Source organism: Erigeron canadensis, chromosome 8 (assembly GCF_010389155.1).
Source record: "Erigeron canadensis isolate Cc75 chromosome 8, C_canadensis_v1, whole genome shotgun sequence".
NCBI lineage: Eukaryota > Viridiplantae > Streptophyta > Magnoliopsida > Asterales > Asteraceae > Erigeron > Erigeron canadensis.
The window spans coordinates 4,972,238-4,990,462 of NC_057768.1; the positions used below are offsets into that span (position 1 = coordinate 4,972,238).

Genomic DNA, 18,225 nt, shown 5'->3' on the forward strand with positions numbered 1-18,225 from the left:
CCAAATAATTAGTCCAACTATGCAGGAAAAGATAATAACGACAACTTAAATTCTATACGCATCAAGTTGGAACATGAAGATCGTGAATGATTATAATACACATTCGTGTTCGTGTATGTTATAGATATGTACTTATGTTGGACGACGCACATCATCTTCAAGGTCGATCTCCTCTTCCAATGTTAAATGAAGTTTCGGTTGAGTGAAACATTATTTATGAGCTAATCAACACAATTTTCTTGAAATACATGATGAAACCGAATCGATGATGGGTTTCTAGAAAAAAGTAAAAAGGGTAATGGGTGGGATTTGAAATGGGGTTTTCATGATGAGTGTTCTTTGGAATGTTGGCAACCATTTGAGACTTTATGCCACAAACATCTTCTACTTATCAAGTCACTTTCAAAATGTCATTTTCTTTTGGCTATTTTTAACATACAAATTATGTCCTTACCATAATTAGAACATGCTAATAATATGTTTCCTCTCTCATAATGACTCTGTTAATAACTAAACGGATACCAACGCAATGCGGCGGTGTAGACGATGTGTTGGTGGTGGCGGTGGCGACTTGTAGTGGCAACGAGGGCGAATAAAATAGATAATTGATGTAAAATAATTTATGTAATTTAAGAAGTTAATGAAAATAATTTAGTAGATAAAAGATGTATGTGATAAATATTTTAAAGGATTAAAAGATTTCAAAAATAAAATACATAGTTTGTATTATAAGGGAATATAGATTACTGTAATTTGTGAAGTCTTATCTTTTTAATATCCTTTTTAAATTTTTTTAATTTTTAAAGTTTTTTACTTATGTTATATAATATTTGATAAAAAATTTAAACTAACAAACATATATTGAAAACTCAATTTATTTATATTTTTTCATCAAATATTATATCTACCTCTACTTATAAAAAAATATTTATTTTTATTTTTAAAAATGTTGAAAGTTACTCTATGCAATATCATAAAAAATACATTTATTTCTTTTCAAATCATTCTCTTATTTTCACTAATTTTATTATCTCTTCACTAATATACTTAAAATAACCTTACACTCTATTGTTAAAAAATTTTTAATATAGGATGGAAATGAATGAGAAGAGAAAAATTCTTAAGATATTTTAAAAGGTGGAAAGAAGAGAAGATGAGAGGAGCGAAAGTTATGGTGTAAATCGTTTTAACATTTTTTCTCTCAAAATTGAGCTGATTTGTTCTCCTTCTCTTTCATTTTCTTTCTTCATTAACAAAAACTAAAGAATAAAGTGTTAATGTCCATCAAATCTTTAAATAACTACACGAACCATTATATTAATTACATTTACATCAATAGCTTACACTACTCGTCGTCACCACCATCGGCCGCAGCTGCCATCCGTCACCCCAACGCCATCACCGCCACATTACATGAGCACCATGCTAGTAATATAAAAAAAAGAAAAAAAGAAACTAGATTAAACTCAGGTAATGCAAGAAACTGAGTTATAATGTAAATAAAAAATAATTGATAGGTTACTATCAACATTACATTCAGCTAGCGTGGATGCACGCCAATGAATATGAATATTAATTTGATTATTTAGATACATTGGAATCAAGAATCTTTGATTTTTGAACATTAAGTATGAATAGATACTTAAAAAATCTATACTCCCTAATAAATAAAACGTAAACCATTTTTTTTCATTTAAACTTTTAAGTCTTTGAATTACCAATTATGTCCTTATTCTAATAATAACTATTACTATATATTAATCCATTGAACGTCCCAATATACTCTTATCCTCTAACCTAGCGTTATCTCACACACACAACAAACACACAAGCGTCCTCTACAGTTTTCACCATCACACACTCACCTGCACAAGCATCCTCTTTACTCAACCGTCGATAGATCATTTAATTGGCGCTTTTAAAAGACGCCGCCACAACGTGCGGATATCCATTTATAAAAGAAGTGGAAAAAACATAGTGATACATCATAAACGAGTCCATTTCACGAAGTTTCGTCCATTTACACACATCTTTCTACACGAAGCCTTGCTTTCATGATATCACTTAATTATAGATAATATTTCACCTCCTCCGTATAGATCAATTTTTGAATAGTAACTTGTTCATTGAAATTAATTGAACAAAATATTGATCCTACGATTGATTTTTTCTTTTTCTTTGTTGCCATTTCAGCTCATAGTCTGATAGATGATCTCCTCCCACTTACAGCGGGATTTACGCATTTGGTAAAAAAGGGATTCAAACATAATTTTAATATAGTTTTAACCTAGCTTCATCTTCACTCAAAGTAAACCTTCAATCGGAATTCAACCAACAAAACAACTAGTTTTTCCAGTATACTCATCCCTACCCCTTGACCTAAATAACCCTTATACACGATACTTTTTAGGAATGAACTAATCAGATACATGTCGTGTCTTCGTGGAACCGATTAAGATAACATAGGCTAAAGCCCATTAAAAAGAAATTCCCTGTTAAAAAAAAAACACATAATCTAATCAGCTAATGCCCAACTTTCGAGTACTGCTACTTAAGTCGATTCAGTTTTAAACAAATGGGACTACAAATTGAGAAACACAATATATACAAAAGTATTACCATCAATTTAGTCCAGATCCAACTGAAAAAGGAAAAAACGTATCCAGCCCAATCTCACTTCAATCCAGGCCCAACTTACATAACCGCCACGACAAACTTTCGTGTCAGATAGAAATTCAATACAACTAAAATAAATTCTTTTACACGTCACGTTTCCCAATTTGAATCCCCAATCTTGTATCACACTTCCCGAAATTTTAGCCAACCTTAAACTCCTCCTCCTCATCACCAATTCATCATAATCTTTATCGTGTTTTATTCAATTTCTATATATATATACATACATATACATACGAATTAAAATAAAATTTTATACAAATATGATGCAGCAGAACAAGAATAACAGAGGAGGAGATGCTAGTCAACGCATTGCTATAATCTCAGCTCACTTAAATCCTCATATTTATAAACTCCAGGTTTTTCCCATTCTTTGTTTTTTTATAGAATATTTGACTATGTGTTATTTCTTTTATTTGTTATGGAAGTGACGTTATTTGCATTAATAAACTTATTGTTATTGTATGTTTTGTTGATGTACTTGGATCGTTAGTATATGGTAGTAAAAATTTGTGGATTTCAATAATTATATTTCTCTCAAACGGCTATATTTTAGTGACAAATTGCAAAATTTTTAATCCAAATAAGAGGAACTCTACAATACTGAAATTTTTTGACAAAAGCAATTTATTGTAACAATATTTTTGTAGATTTTTCTCAACTATATGCATTTCTCTTTTAACTTTTAGAGGATTTTATGAGCAGGTGGAAAGAAAAAAATAAAGATGTATGAATTTTTCTTAAATAAGAAAGCAAACTCCATCATGTATTTCAATCTGTTGAGAGCAGTGAGTCTTTGAAAGGATTGAGGTGGATGTCCATTTTACTACTACCGATTTTTATCAACGAGTTCTGTTTTGTGAATTAGGCTTGAGTGGTCAAACCACCTACATCGTGTGTGTATTGTGTGCTTTTCCTGACTGTCATTGTGTTGATTTCGGGTTATGGTGATCAATCCTAAGCATAGCTGTCAAACTCGTACGAGTCACGAGTCGACTCGTACGGGTCGAGTCAAAATCATGTGAAAACGACGCGACTCGGTGTTAGACTCGTTTTGCTCCAGACTGTAAATTGCTGATTTGGTATTGATTGCGAGTTGTGACTACTTGTGTTACTCTGAACTCCAAAAGGAAAGATAGAGGATCGACCTTTGAGGTCGAATGTGGAGTCCGTTAGTTTATATGTGATCTTTTTAGAAAATAAGTTATTTGATAGATACAAACTTTCTCAACAAGCCGTAACTTATGGAAATTTATTGGGGTTCTAAACTCAATATGTGAACTTTCAGAAGGGTATTTTGATTTGACTTTGAAAATAAGTTTATACTAAATTGAAATATTGAATGAAGAAATGTCTTGATTAATAACCTATTAGTTTCATACAGGAAATTCAACTACAATATGTGCTTCTTGGATACGTAATTCAGTTATGTTCAATTTAAAGTAGATTAGTCAGGTTTTCACATTATACATGTGTTGCCATGTTTGTGCTAAATTTGAGTTATGACATGGTATATTTGAAATTGTGTGTATGTATGTAATGATGGGTCTGAAGATGGAAGGAAATTCCAGTTTGGAACGAGTAAATTGCCGTGCAAAAGGCGGATCACCTGGATTTAAGGTGGCTATATTGGGTGCAGCTGGTGGCATTGGTCAGCCGCTTTCAATGTTAATGAAGATGAATCCTCTGGTGTCGGTTCTGCATCTTTATGATGTTGCCAATACACCCGGTGTTACTTCTGACATCAGCCACATGGACACGAGTGCTGTGGTAAGTTTATCTCAAGTAATCCCAGTAATGAAACGCAACAATGATATAATACAGTTTTGTCATTGTGTATATTATCTTATAAGATCATTCTGGAATAGGTGCGTGGTTTTCTTGGACCACAGCAGTTAGAGAATGCACTTACTGGCATGGATCTTGTGATCATTCCAGCAGGCGTCCCTAGAAAACCTGGAATGACAAGGGATGATCTGTTCAACATCAATGCAGGAATCGTTAAAACCCTCTGTGAAGGAATTGCTAGATGCTGTCCGAAGGCTATTGTCAACGTGATTAGCAATCCTGTAAATTCCACTGTGCCAATTACTGCGGAGGTTTTTAAGAAAGCTGGCACATATGATCCAAGACGACTCTTAGGAGTTACAATGCTTGATGTTGTCAGAGCCAACACTTTTGTGGTATGCAATATTTGGTTATGTTACCATGTTTCATGCTCTATGCATAACTTGTAATATTAGAACAGTATATCTTTTAGATACATAGCTACAGCCCTTCCTATCTGATAGAAAAGGATCCCTGAAACTACAACTTGGATCTGGAACCTACGTAGAGCACGCAGGGCTTTGAACCCAAATACATTGACCACCAAGTTCGGAATGGATTTGGGGTCATTTAAGTGTATCTAAATAGATACCAATAAAATCATATTCCTTGTTATTTTTTTGAGATTCAGAAATAGTAATTCATTGAATAGAAAACGTTTTTTGTGGAACAGACATACCAATATGTGTTTTTGATGTTTGATTTCATTTTTTGTACTCTTGTTTGTTGCATTAAGTTTACCTTTCATTGATCTGAAGGCTGAAGTTTTGGGACTTGATCCACGGGAAATTGATGTTCCAGTAGTGGGCGGTCATGCTGGTGTAACCATTTTACCTCTTCTATCTCAGGTACGGAATTGATTTCTTGTCTTAAGTTCTGTAGGGCTCCGAGGATCAATTTTTTCTTATACTTCTCACTCACTTTGTTACGACTTACTGTCGGGAAGTTTGTGAGTCTTAGAATTATGACTTTATGTATCAGATGAAGCCTGCATGTTCTTTTACTTCTGAAGAAGCTGCGTACCTCACATCCCGTATTCAAAATGGTGGAACTGAAGTTGTTGAGGTAAAACTTTAGTTTTGATTTGCATTCAACTAATCTTATTTATCTAAAAATATGGAGCCTGAGTTATGTCCTTTCTGCAGGCAAAGGCTGGGGCAGGATCCGCAACACTTTCCATGGTTTGTTGCTATAAATTGTTTCTCAATCTTCTTGATCTACTGAGATGTAAAAATTCTAATTTTTTTTTTAATTATCATCTGATTAGTCAGTCATTCAACTCTCAGGCATATGCTGCAGTTCAGTTTGCTGATGCCTGCTTGCGAGGATTAAGAGGCGATGCAGATGTTATTAAATGTGCTTTTGTCCCTTCTGTGGTACGTTGTCATCATCAACCACTTATGTACAACTCAAGTCTTTTGATTACTAATGGAACAGCTTTTATTTTTGGTTTACCTGTTGCTAAATCAAGTGTAGCAATTTCGAGCTATTCACTTATGAATGGGCCGATTCAAGTTATTTGATCTCTAATAGGTCAAATGAGTAGAATAAATAGAGCAAAAGCTAAAACAGAACATGTCATGTGGGTCAAACGACTGAATGAGTCACAACAGTCCACAAAGTGTATTTCTTTTACATACAATCTTTGAGAACTTGTTCAAATATTAGGGGACTAGGAGTGGACGGCGGGTTGGTGATTTCATGACATGAAACCGGCGGGTTCACCACCGCCAACATGAAATTTATGGTGGAGCGGTTTGGGTGGTAGTATGGGAGCCCGCTGCTCATAAAATCAAAAACGTGGGGACCATCTCCTTTTAGCCATTGGAATGGGTTTGGAGTTTTTTTTTTTTAAACTGTGCTGTATATATGTGTATATATATATACATATATATATGTTTTGAGCCACTTGGAGAAGATGAATGTAGCACAGGCGCACCACTGGAACTTTTTTTTTTTGTTTTTAGTATAATATTTACAAAACAGACCCTCAAGCATTATATATTTACAGATTATGTTAGTTTTTTTTGATATAATTTATTTTAAATAATTTACTTGATTTAATAAATATAATGGATTTTTAATTTTAATAATAACATGTTTAAATTAGAAAAAAATATTTAGTATGTTGTGTGTTTTATTTTAAAAAATAATGTTGAAGTGTATTTTTTTTTTTAGTTTTTAAATGTACTATTGCATTTTTATTTATAATATGTTATGTTTTAATAATAAAATGTTATGTTTTTTATTTATTTAAAAAAGGAAAAAAAAGTTGGAAGGATTGAGAATTTTATGGAATGCCAATAAAAGAGGTTGGGAGGGTTGAGTGAGAGGGTTGAAAAGCTAAAATAATATGAATAAATATTATTGGTCAGATTTGGGAGGGTTGATAAAATGTATCCAACCACTCCTAGTCCCCTTAGATTTAAACGTAACACTATAAGATTAAATATATTTAACATGATAGTACTTGCCAACATATAAATAAACAGTTTGTACAAAGGTGCTGCGTGCCAACCTAACAAGAACTGTAACAACAAATGCCGGTTCTGATCTATTACCAAATACCAACCCACTTGTTCAACCACCTTCATGCTATGTACTACTCAGCAGCTCAAAACCTACAAACTGCATATTCTTCATCCCTTCTAAAATATCTTCCTTTGGAGGCTTAGGCGCATAATTTCTTGCAGGTTACAGAACTACCATTTTTCGCATCAAAGGTGAGGCTTGGCCGTAATGGGATAGAGGAGATTTATGCACTTGGTCCTGTGAATGAATTTGAAAGGTAAGCGTTCTTTTTAGAGATAGAGACTTGTACCATAAGGCTATAACCAATTAAGGTTTACAAAAATCGTCTTCAACGAGACTTTAAACCCACAACCTGTAGTTGATAAGCCACCTTAATGCCGTTTGGTATTTGAAAGGTAAGGTGATGGTCAACGCCTTCAATTGTATGGGTTCTATGCTACTTCAAGATTATGAAATGCGATTGTTCACAAGTAGCACATAACATTTATCTATAACTAAAGGCAAGAGAATATCTGGCTTTGAGGTTCTGGTCACACATATTTCTTCGTCAAATTAAAGTTGAATAATTCGATAATTTTATCAGGATTGGTTTGGAGATGGCAAAGAAAGAGTTGGCTACAAGCATTGAGAAAGGTGTTTCATTTGCTACCAAATGATCAACTCATTCAACAAGGGCCATTGATTTCGTCTAGATTCAGTATCGACACACTAGAAAAGAAAAGAAAGGTGCAATAATACTACCCAATTTTCAAAATAAATGATCTTTCCTTGAGGTCAGGTTATGTTTTGTTATTTATGTATGATAGAAGGGAACGCTTGTTACAAGAGGTAACCTCAATACATGAATTAAAATAAGGTTTATCTGTATTTGCATATATCGTGTATGAGGACAATTTGCTGATACGAAATATGAACTAGATTTACCTATATATACAAGTAAAAAAAGGTTAGATTTCATAGTATCTCTCGATTGAACCTGAAAATGTCTTGTATTTACCGACTAAAGACATTTTTTAGTTCCATTTGAATCGACTCGTTGCTTGATAACTGATAAGTGCCGCTGATTGTATCCTGTTGACCCCTTTTGGCCGTCTTACTTTACTTTTACACGGCATTGGCCATTGTAATTTTACGTGCTTGTTATATTCTGTCATATTATTCGTTGCAAGTTTTCTTATGCTCCATATTAACTACTGTATTGCCATACCATCACTTCTATACGGGCATCAAGTAATGAGCTATGAAGGTTTTCGACGTCAATGGTGAATACGTAGGCATGATAATACAGAACCGTTCTTATGAAATTTTCCCAACTTCAAATATATAGGTAGAGGTGTGATATTCTTACAATACTTTTTAGTATACCCAAGAAATATATAAATTTCTTACATATTATTCTTTTTCCCCAGAAAGTAACAACCATTTATACTTTTCACAATAAAGTTAATTGTATGTTCTCTCGAGTATATATTCTAATTAGCCATTTAGGTAAAACTTACTTCTATCTTCATATCCAACCGAGCTTGTAAAAACACTTCAAATATGTAGACTTTATTCAATAAATAAAATTAAAGACATAGAAGGGAATGAAAAAATGATTGAAAAACGCACGTGTATTCGATTTATCTGAGTTGTGAAATCATTTACTCAGACGATGTATGATTGATGGATGGTCTGAAAAGCAGCCCGTGACAAGCTTTTCATAATTAATTCACCATCTTATTCTTATGTTATCTGTAGAGTGTATCTCCATGATACCTTTTTCTCTTTATATATATATTTGGAATATTACAAGATTCATAAATGATGTTTAAATTTAGGGTTTAGTGCGTTGGAATGTAACTAACTATGCATGAAAAGTTCTAGTGTGCATGAACTCAAGCAAACATTTATTGTATGCATAAACTTAGTAAAAATGTTCAAATCATGTAACATGGTATACGTGGCAGCCCATACGAGCTGTCTCGTGCAAGAGTTTTTTTTAACATGCCACGTGTAAGGGTTTAATTGATCAGTCACAAAAAATTACATGATTTGAACATTTTTACAAAGTTTCGTACATACAATAAAGGTTTACTGGAGTTTGTGCACTGACGCGCTTAACTCTTAAATTTAATTTGTTAAACGGACAATGATAAGATATATAAAACAAAGTAACCAAATTAATTCGAGATTTTCTGGAACAATGCGTTGTGATAAATGTCTTTTTGCTTGCAAATGTTAACTCTACTGTGGGCTGTTATATAGGTTTAGATGATTAAGTTGATACGAGTTTGTGTGTCTTGCCTAATGGGCTTTCATAGTTGGTTTTTCTACAAACATCTTTGATTGATCCATATAGTGTTCCTTTGAAGAACAAATACCTAAAAGACAACTATAGATAATTGCCAATTACTTGCCTAATCATAGGAATTGAAAAGAGATGAGGGAGACAGCTTTAAGATGAAATTTGTTTGAATTTAGGGATTAGTACTTCAAAATCATACAACTTTATATGAATTGTCATAATATATATTGAACTTTAATTATGTGCATTGTATGTAACAAACTTTCAAATCTTGTACATTGTATGTATCCGACTATATGTGACAATCACATACGCTGACACTTGTAAGTTTTTGATTGGTCGAATATATACAATGCATAGGATTTGAAAGTTCTATACATACAATGGATAGGATTAAAGTTCGATACACATTATGACATTTTGTGTAAAGATGTTTACATATTGAAGTAGTAATCCCTTGAATTTATGCCAAAGTATGAAAGTATCCAGAAATTAAACCTCATACATAAAGCTAATAACATGACCATATTTTGGAACGAACTTTAGATGTTGTGGCTCATTTGGGAGGTTTAGAATGAACACATTAATGTGGTAATTTTTTATTTTTTTTTCAAATATAATGTAACAAGTAGGATTGTGTATAAAGGGGAAAAGCTCTTGCTTTTGAGACAGATTAAAAATTCGATTCTCACACCTTATAAAATGAATAAAAGTTTATCTAGAAGCATCGTCTCTCACTTCTTCATATCTCGTCGAAGACAGATTAAATACGATGTTTACTATACATTTATGAAAATGCTAAATTAAGCTTTAAGAAATATACTTAACGTGCATAAAAAGATTGTACATTTTTATATCAAAAGCCTACCCTTTGAATTTTATGATAAGTGTAAAACTCTTTAATGCACCTTAACGAAAACTTTTAGGGCTTTGTTTTGCAAAACTCTACATTTATGGACATCAATGATGTTTGACATCCAAAATTGTTTTTTAGACCTTATCCTTTGAAAATATTATCGCCAATTTATTTATTTTCTAGCTGCAGTTAATACTTTATTTTCTATTTAATTTCATTTTCTATACTTTATTTTCTTTACTTCGTATCAACAAGAACGAAAAGGTGGAATGGATAGCCAACCCCACACATGATAATAGAAGGTAGAAAATGGGTACAATGATGGAGCCCGGATTTACTTTGTAAGACCTCAAATTTCTCATTGATTGTACTTTAACCTACTTTTTTGAACATATTATTAAAAGATTAAAGGATAACAGTTAAAGTTAGGGGCAAACGTTCTTTCACATTGGATTTTTCAATATCAAGTCCAAGTCCCATGTGTTGCCTTTCACCATTGTTTGATTCTTACTTTTTTTTCAATCACAGAAAAGGTAGTATTCTTCATAAAAGTTGTTTTCCCTTTGTTTATACGAATGATTTAACAGATCAAATATATTCTCAACTTGAATAAACTACGGGCACATCCATGATATTATTTATAAAAAATTAAAGCAATCATAAAAACTCTATTTATGTAATGATAAGTACTTTCGGGGGGAAAAAAAACTATGATGACTTTTTCGAATTGTAATTTAGTGTATTTCTCAAAAACCTTAGCTTGGATGCAGTTAATTGCATCGTTTTTGGATGAAAAATTACCTTGAAAAACAGGATCGAAGACATTTTTCTAATGTATCAATCATCTTTATGATATGTGTATGACTTTATATATTAACTTTGTAGTTAATTGCATATTTGATTTTCTCCTTTCTGTATTAAAAAAGAGATGTATTATGGAGGTGTTAAAATAGACCATATAATGTCATTAAAAAAAATAGACCATAAAATTTGACAATTTCGATACAATGCTACTATGTTCAAAATTTACATCCAATTTTTTTTTTTTTTTATAAAAAAAGCGAGTTAGTAGTTATTAGTTAGCGGTTAGCATTCAAAACACTACAGTGACATCCAATTGGGCAGTATGCGATCCTCAACAGAAAAAGTTCAAAATTTTTAATGTTTAAAATTTATAATGCATACACACAATAGAAAAAGTTACAAAGTTATCTACACTCCAGGACACCTAACTTTCCACTAAATGTTATAATTAATATATTTTTTTAGAGAGAGGGGCAAAAATAATGTACCTTGAAGAAAGTGCATATACTACATCACATAAATGATGTTCTTCGTACATCAAATGAATTATGTGTTTGATCCAACTTATTTCAATTTCCTGTTACTTTCATATAATAACACAAAATTACAAATATAATATTATGTAAAATAACTAAAAGAGATATTAAAGTTAGTTATTTATTCAATGTATGATGTCGACACCTTAACATTCAAAATAAATAACATTCGAATTTGTGTTAAATAACAAGAAAGATGGGGGATATGATATGAGTTGATGTGAGTGGGGCATGAAGTAGAATGCATGTGTGTGTTATTATATGACAAATCTTGGAGACAAAAATTAGTAGGGTCTTCTTTTTTTAACGTTGTGTGATTATTTGTGAAGACTAGGTTTTGTATTCTTTCACACAATCATCCACCTAACGTTAAAAATCATAGTCTTACTTACCTGTAAAGCACATTGCACAATCAAATCTACACTTATCCCAATCAACGCCGAAATCGGTTAACCAAAGTGATTTTCCTCTAATGGTATCAACGTGATCCGACGATTAAAAATAGTGGGTGTTGTAATCTCGCTCGAAACAAATATGTATATAAGCTAAGCTATAATTGTAGTCTTGTAAGTTAAAACAAATGATACTATAATTTGAAACCATCTTCACTTTAATAGTAAAAGTTTGCTCGGTTTATATGTATAAGTGATCAATAAACTTTAAACGGTACTCTACCTGAATCAAACACGAGAGACTATGTTTCAAATAATGTTAGGATGGTTGTGAGTGGACTGCTGTAATGTAGCTTATCATGTTAGAATGGTTGTGTATTGTGATTTTTTGGAATGTCGTATATTATATATCTAGAGACTTGAGCGAACTTTACATGGTAGCCTAGCCCAACAGTTTACGGTGTGGTAAGACAATTTGTTTTTCATAAGAGGTCTTGTGTTCAAATTTCTTCAAACAAATATTTTGGGTAGTATAAAAGGAGTAGATCGAGTAACCAGCCTACTAAAAACATATATGGTCTTGTGGGAATCTCAAAAAGTCATAAATTGTATGACTTTGGTAGATTGTTGATCATTCTTGACCAAGTTATACGTCGTTTTTCTCCATTACCACTTGGGTTTCACATATAGACAAATTCAATGAGTTTCCATAAAACTCTTTTTGTTAATATGAACTTTTCTCATTAGCTATATACATAAGACATAAAAAAAATGTGTGGAAGCTAGATTCAAACACATAGCTAAAGCACAAGTAAATAAACATTCAATTCGAAAGTAATATATTTGGATCTCTATATTTTATAACAATAATACATGTATTTTAACAAATGAAATGAAATCTTCTTGAAAAGAAAATTGTAGATGATAATGAAGCACGTGGATATGAGCATGCGTTAATAAGTATCATAAATGGGGTTTTTAATGAGGATTTGTTTACTTCTTTTAACACCATTTCTTTGACTTCACAACTCGATTCTCTTCTGCTGCTGCTGCTGCTATGCCAGACCAACCCCACAAACAAAATAATACAATACAAATACATTACTCTCTGCTTCTTGGTACTTGTTACACAACTGTTCTTTTCATTTTTTCTATTACTGTTTTCTCAACTCTTGTTTCCTGATTTGCTAATATTACTTTTTTAATATCATGAAAAGCAAAAATATATGTATATACACAATAAATTAAGAGATTGAATAAGGACATCAACACAGACATAAATAAAGCCAGAAAAAAGAATAATAATTGGCCTTTTAAGTTAAATAACCAAAATCACAACAATGTCAACAAAAAACTACTAAATTTATTACATTAATTAAACACCATGCTTGGACCTAAAACTTTTGAAGATTTTCCTGATACATTCTCTTAATCAATAAATAATATATTGACCAAACCATGGGACCTAAATGTTTTGAAGTTTTTGCTTTGTACATAATGTTGCAAGTGCCTATAAAGCTTTGAAAATGTTGGGAATTTTTTTTTTTAAATTAGCAAGGAAGTTGAAGGTGGCATGATAGTAATTCAAATTTCAAAGTGATGTATTTAAGTTTGTTACACCATGATGAAAGGACAATAACAAACTGATGGAGTTGCTTCACCATGACATTTGCATGTTACTAAAATTTGGTAGAAAGAAACATACAACAGTATGAAGAGAAAGTACAAAGGTTGCCACAAACTGAAATTCCCCAACCAATATTACTATGCACAAATTAGTTTCTAAACATACCATAACAACCTTCATGGTTCCTTAATTCAACATTAAAAGTAAAAGGCCTAAAAATTAAAGCTAACCCCAAATAACCAATTTCATACAACTTTCAGACCAACCAAAGAAAGTCTTTTCAGATGCTTAGAAGATCTGGTGGCTGGTTTTGTTCTTGGTTTTCTTTGCCATCGTTTGACGGGGATCCCATGGTGGGTGATGGTGGAGGTAATTCAGTAGTGGTGGTGGTTGTGCTTGTAGTTGTGGAGTTTGGAGGCTTTGGAAGCTCTGTTAACATTTGAACAACTTCTCTCATGGTAGGGCGTTCAACGGCTTGTTCTTCAACACATAACATCCCTACATAAAACAAGTGCATTACCTCATGAATTGGAACAGTCGAGAGTCTCGAATCCAATATTTGAAGAACACCTTCTTTGTTGCCGCCTGTCATTTTTCTAACCCATTGTACAATGTCTACCCCATCCCCGAATTCACCAACTGGTTTCTTCCCTGTTACTAGTTCCAAAAGAACCACCCCGAAACTATACACATCACTCTTTTCATCAACCTTAAGCGTGTAAGCATATTCTACAAACAACACAAAGTATGCATATATTAATATTACTTTTACTACTAATCTATCATTCTAAGCAATATCAGCAAAGCTTAAGTTAGGATTGCGTAATTATACCTGGGGCAATATAACCATAAGAACCAGCAATTGCAGACATGCATTCGGAGGTACCCGAATCCTGCAAGAACTTGGCGAGTCCAAAATCAGCAACATGAGCTTCAAAACCAGAATCCAAAAGAATGTTGTTGGATTTCACGTCACGGTGGAGGATCAAGGGCGAGCAATCATGATGTAAATAGCAAAGTCCCTTTGCAGCTTCAACAGCAATCTTATATCTAGTATCCCAATGCAAATGACCTCCTTTCTTTCCATGAAGCATTTCTCCTAAACTTCCATTAGGCATGTACTCATACACCAACAAATTCGTCTCGTGGTTTGAGCAAAACCCTAACAACCTCACAATATGCCTATGTCTAATCCTCCCTAAAGTCTGGATCTCGGCATTGAATCCATGATCATGTGAAGAACCACGAGTTATAGCCGGCAGTCTCTTGACTGCAACAAGCTCATTGTTTGGCATTACACCTTTGTATACAATCCCAGCTCCACCTTTTCCGATTATGTTATCTTCCTTCAAACTATCAAGAACATCATCACAAGTAAAATCCAGCCGTTGGAAAGCGGTAAGCTTCCAAGCTCTAGCTTTGGTTGCTTTCTTGATTGATCGAGCTTTGACTATCGCTGCAACAGCAAAAGCAATAGAGCAAAGAAGCAAACCGATAACAAGCAAAAGTTTCACAGAAGCCGACAGTCCTTTAGAACGTGGTTCATGAGTACCATTGGCCAAACCTTCTTTACAAGGTCCTAAATACGGTCCACAAAGATCCGAGTTCCCCAAAAACGAAGTGTAGTTAAAGTAACTAAACTGACCCGTTCCAGGAACCAAACCCGACAAATTATTATATGAAAAATCAACAGACGTCAAGCTCTGCATTGACGCAATAGACACTGGAATACTCCCAACCAAATGATTCCGAGACACATTCAAATAATTCAAAATATGCATTCCAGTAATCTCAGTAGGTATCTCACCCGAAAGCTGGTTCCTACTAAGATCCACATACGTCAACAACTTACATTCACTAATCTGCGGCGCAATCACACCAGACAAACTATTATGACTAAAATCAATCTTAGACAACTGCTGTAACTTCCCAATCTCACCAGGAATCCTACCAGTAAACCTATTTCCATCAAGTAACAACTTCTGCACACCCGAAAAATTACTTATACTAGCAGGCAACTCACCACTCAACCGATTATTCGACAAACTAACCTGACCCAAACTATCCGAAACAAATTCAGTCACAGGAAACTCACCACTCAACAAATTATTCTGTAACTCAACTTGTGATAAATTAGGCAAACTAAAAAGCCCTTTCGGAATCGAACCGTTGAGAAAATTCTCTCCCATTCGGATTCGAGTCAACGATTGACATTGACCTAAAGATTCGGGTATCCCCCCAAATAAAAAGTTCCCTAAGGCTATAATTGTTTCAAGTTTGTTACCACTACATAAACTATCAGGTAATGATCCTGTTAACTTATTTGAAGACAGATCTAGTAACTGTAACTTCCCATTTTTACCTAAATTTACCGGAATGCTACCGGTAAAATTGTTTTCCCAAAGCTGTAAAACTTCAAGTTCCGGTAATTCACCGACAAATGCCGGTATTGAACCGGTAAGTTTGTTACGAAATAAATTAAGTAATGTAAGGTTTTTAAGATATTGAAATGAATCTGGAATTTCACCTGTGAATATATTGTTTGATAGATCCATTGATTTTAAACTTTTTAAGTCTCCAAGTGAGTTAGTCAAAGATCCGGTCAAACTGTTGACTTGAAGAAATAAAGTATCTAGGTTTTGAAGTTTTCCGATCTCCGGCGGAAGTTCGCCGGAGAGGCCACAGTTAGCGGCGTCGAACCGGATTAAATTAGTTAAGTTTCCGATTTCCGGTGGAATGCCGCCGGTGTAAGCGTTGTAGTAACCGAGGTAGAGGTGTTGTAAGTTTGTTAGGTTTCCGATCTCCGGCGGTATAGGTCCATTGAGTTCGTTACCGGAGACGGCGAGGTATTCGAGAAGCGGAAGGCTGCCGTATTGCGGTGGAATGACGCCGGAGAAGTAGTTTCCGCCGAGGTGGAGGTGACGGAGGTTCGTCATTCCGGCGACGGCGACCGGAAGTTCGCCGGTCATGTTGTTGTTGTACAAATCAAGTATTTCAAGAGATTTCAAACCAGAAAGTTCCGGCGGGAAAGTTTCATTGAAAATATTGTTCGACAGGTTAAGAACACGGAGGCCGGAAATAGCGGAGATTTCCGACGGGATAATTCCGGCGAAATTGTTGGCGGCGACGGTGAGGTTAACAAGACGGCGAAGGTAACCAATGTCGGAAGAAAGAGTACCTGTGAGGTTAAGGCCGGAAAGGTCAAGAGCGGTCACGTGACGGCGAGAATCGCACGTGACACCAGACCAGGTACAGTGAGAGGTAGAGATGTTCCACGTGGCGAGGGATGATTGGGGGTCATCTGTGATGAAGGATTTGAGGGATAGAAGGGCTTTGTATTCTGGTAATGAATGGATTGTTGTTGATTTGGAAGAAATGAGATTGAAAAAAAGGAGGAGAAGAAATAGGAGAAGTTGTTTCATGTTTATGTTGTTGTGTGTGTTTTGTTTGGAGAAGAGAACACACAGTGAAAAACACACACTGTGTTTTTTGTTTGTTTGGTGAAAATGGAGGGGGGGAGTGGGTGAAGATGTAGGAAGGGAGTAGAGATAGTGAGTGAGAGTGTGTTATTTGAAAGTGTAAACAATCTTTGTGTGATTGCTAACAAAATGTGTTTTTTTATACATTATTTTTTCTTTTTCCATTGAAGCTATATTAATAAGATTCTTTTTTTAATACAAAAGAGATTATATTACATTATATTATACCGGTATTATATTATCTTATATGGATAGAGATAAAATCAGAAGGTACATAAAAAAGATAAGGGGGAAGATGTTCGTTTTTATTTTATTTTTTTAGCTTGTTTATTTAAAATTCTTTTTTTTTTTTACTTTTTTTTATCTATCTTTAAATAACTAATTCCATATAAAAATTTAAAAAACTTTTAAATCTTTTTTTTAAAGGACGTAGCCCGTAAGCTATAGGCAAAACCTCTCAGTTTATGACAGAGCCATGATAGCTAAAGGCGAAGCCCGATAGGTAGATCACCCCATCACCGATCACCATCTATGACCTATCACCTTCTACGACCTATCACTTCCACTAGCTAACCTTTATTAATATCCTTAAGGGCAAAGCCCGTACCGTACCCTTACATTTATAACTCACTAACTCGGGTTAGAAATTTTTTTAAAATTTTTTTTATAAATTGAGTTAATTAAAAAAAAGAATGAAAAAATCAAAAAAATAAGCTAAAAAAAATGGACCTTCTTTCCTTTCTCTTCTTAAGAACCTTCTCTCTGGATCTCTACCTTATATTATGTTATAAATAATATTTTTATAATTATATATATATAATATATAATTATATTATATATATATGTATTAAACACATAATTAGAAATTAAATAATGTAACAAAATCAGAAAACTGATTTAAATAAAATAATATAATATAAAATTTAATATTTATTTTTCAATATTATATCATTTATATAATTACTTTTTATAAATATAAAATGTAAGAATTGACCATATTTATATTTTTAAAATTGAATTAAATCTTTAAAAAAATTTAAAAACGTATATGACATCATCAATTTGATTTAATGACTCTAATTACAATTTAAATTTTATTTAAGAGCCCAAACTTCTCTATTTTTGAATTAAAGTTACTCTTTTATATATATTTAGATATATATATATATATATATATAGCTAAACTTAATACTTGTACGATGTATAATA

At 33.2% G+C, this 18,225-nt stretch overlaps 2 protein-coding genes across 2 annotated transcripts; one reads left to right on the forward strand and one right to left on the reverse strand.

Annotated features, from left to right (window-relative positions):
- Positions 1-2,776: 2,776 nt before the first annotated feature.
- On the forward strand, positions 2,777-7,962 carry LOC122579908 (malate dehydrogenase, glyoxysomal-like). Its single transcript, XM_043752168.1, has 9 exons — positions 2,777-3,035; positions 4,231-4,446; positions 4,545-4,859; positions 5,262-5,351; positions 5,485-5,568; positions 5,649-5,684; positions 5,790-5,879; positions 7,197-7,291; positions 7,619-7,962. The coding sequence occupies exons 1-9, from the start codon at positions 2,940-2,942 to the stop codon at positions 7,689-7,691; spliced, it is 1,095 nt and encodes a 364-aa protein (XP_043608103.1). The 5' UTR covers positions 2,777-2,939; the 3' UTR covers positions 7,692-7,962.
- Positions 7,963-13,622: 5,660 nt separating this feature from the next.
- Positions 13,623-17,115, reverse strand: LOC122609885 (leucine-rich repeat receptor-like serine/threonine-protein kinase BAM1). Its single transcript, XM_043782835.1, has 2 exons — positions 14,370-17,115; positions 13,623-14,266 (listed from the first exon to the last, which is right to left on the reverse strand). The coding sequence occupies exons 1-2, from the start codon at positions 16,957-16,959 to the stop codon at positions 13,818-13,820; spliced, it is 3,039 nt and encodes a 1,012-aa protein (XP_043638770.1). The 5' UTR covers positions 16,960-17,115; the 3' UTR covers positions 13,623-13,817.
- Between the last annotated feature and the right edge of the window lie 1,110 nt (positions 17,116-18,225).

Excerpts from the sequence above, each read along its gene's own strand:
- LOC122579908 (XM_043752168.1), top strand. The coding sequence starts at position 2,940 with ATGATGCAGCAGAACAAGAATAACAGAGGAGGAGATGCTAGTCAACGC. Across the intron at positions 3,036-4,230 it reads CTCATATTTATAAACTCCAG|ATGGAAGGAAATTCCAGTTT; the intron begins GTTTTTCCCATT and ends ATGGGTCTGAAG. Across the intron at positions 5,685-5,789 it reads GATCCGCAACACTTTCCATG|GCATATGCTGCAGTTCAGTT; the intron begins GTTTGTTGCTAT and ends TTCAACTCTCAG.
- LOC122609885 (XM_043782835.1), bottom strand. The coding sequence starts at position 16,959 with ATGAAACAACTTCTCCTATTTCTTCTCCTCCTTTTTTTCAATCTCATT. Across the intron at positions 14,267-14,369 it reads TTATGGTTATATTGCCCCAG|AATATGCTTACACGCTTAAG; the intron begins GTATAATTACGC and ends TGTTGTTTGTAG.